Source organism: Prunus dulcis, chromosome 5, assembly GCF_902201215.1.
Source record: "Prunus dulcis chromosome 5, ALMONDv2, whole genome shotgun sequence".
Classification (NCBI taxonomy): Eukaryota; Viridiplantae; Streptophyta; class Magnoliopsida; order Rosales; family Rosaceae; genus Prunus; species Prunus dulcis.
In genome coordinates, this window is record NC_047654.1 from 8,269,755 (window position 1) to 8,271,181 (window position 1,427).

The 1,427-nt window shown below is 41.8% G+C and overlaps 1 protein-coding gene across 2 annotated transcripts in view; it reads right to left on the reverse strand.

Annotated features, from left to right (window-relative positions):
• The window catches only part of LOC117629198 (methylsterol monooxygenase 1-1-like), a 3,098-nt gene extending 2,336 nt beyond the window's left edge, over window positions 1-762 (reverse strand). For both annotated transcript variants that reach the window (XR_004586037.1, XM_034361708.1), the window contains exon 1: window positions 179-762. Coding sequence is in view for 1 of the 2 variants with exons in the window: in XM_034361708.1 (XP_034217599.1) it covers window positions 179-508 (330 nt within the window). In the remaining variant the exon portion in view is untranslated. The remainder of the gene's footprint in view (window positions 1-178) is intronic.
• Window positions 763-1,427: the final 665 nt, after the last annotated feature.

Consider the following 1,427-nt stretch of genomic DNA (forward strand, 5'->3'; position numbering starts at 1 on the left):
ACCCAATTCCACAAATCAATCAGTTTCAAAACCCAGCAAACCCAATTCCACAAATTCAAGCATTTTCAAAACCCAGCAAACCCAATTCGCAAATTCAATATTTTTCAGAATTCTGCAAAACCCAATTCCACAAAATCGGATATTGGAATTCAAAGAACCCGAAAGAAGAAATTCGAACCTGGACAGAAGGGTAAGAGACGAGCTGAAGAGGGCCAACAATGAGAATGAACATGCGCATAACATCCTTGTAGCACTTGAGCATGTCAGAGAAGGGCAATCGGACTTTGGGCTGGATCTTGTAGCGGTCGAGACCGGCCCAGCTGAGAACCTCGGCGAAAACGAGAGGGAGAGGAACGACAGAGAAGATGACGAAGAGGAAGAGAATGTTGTGGAGGTAGAGCACGTAATCGGACTTGGAAGCCGAGTAGTTGAACCACAGAGTCTCGGCAAAGGTGAGGTTTCGGCCCAGAGCCGAAGCGGCCTCCTCGAGAGTCTGGTAAGGCAGCATTGGACGGTGCCGATGGTTCTCCGACGAGTATGGTCAACGCCGGCGATTGGCGATGAGCTTGAAGGTGGAAGAGAGAGAGAGAGAGAGAGAGAGGAGGGGGGAGATTAGGTACACTTAGCTACAGGGGTGTGGGCTGGAGGAGGTTGTGTTGGTTAAAATATGCGGGAATTTTAAACAACCTTTTAGAGAATCGCGCAGTGGGAGGCACACAATTATACTGACAGGGATGATAATTTTCCCAACTAGTAAAACTATTTTATTTTTTGCTTTATTTACTCATCAGTGGTTTCATTTCTATAAATACGATTGCTAAATATTGAGATCTATGTTGATTAGCAAAAATTACGTGTGCAAAATTGAAACGAAATCAAAACGGAATTGAGATAAAGATGCCGTGTTTTTATCATGTTTGTGTATAAATGGAATTGCCGAGCTGACACTTTTGTGACACAAATTAACAAGTTGTCATGTAAGTTATATAAAGAAACATAATCGTTGGTCCATTTCTCTAAAATTTAACAATACACACACTATATGCTATATTATCAAACTGTAAATTATTAGCATTTTGATGGATTAAATGTGAAAAATGGTTAATATAAAGTTTTGAAAGATTTGAATATCAATGACGGGGCATGCTATAAAATATTTACTGCAGAAAGAGGATCTGTGGACCAACATGAGCCTGAGGAAGATCATGTTACATGTAGTGTAGCACTTGAAATGATGTAAAAGTCAGTCTGTGAGCGCGGGTGGCTGGAGATTTCTGCAGCTCCGTGGCTTCAAAAAGAATGTCGTATCTTGGTTGCGCCACGTCAGCAGAGGAAGCACGTGACATGCATGCATGCATGCTAACTTCGAGACTTTTGAGTTGGAAATAAAAAAAATCATTTTGGTTGCTTCCAGTTGTGCACTAAGG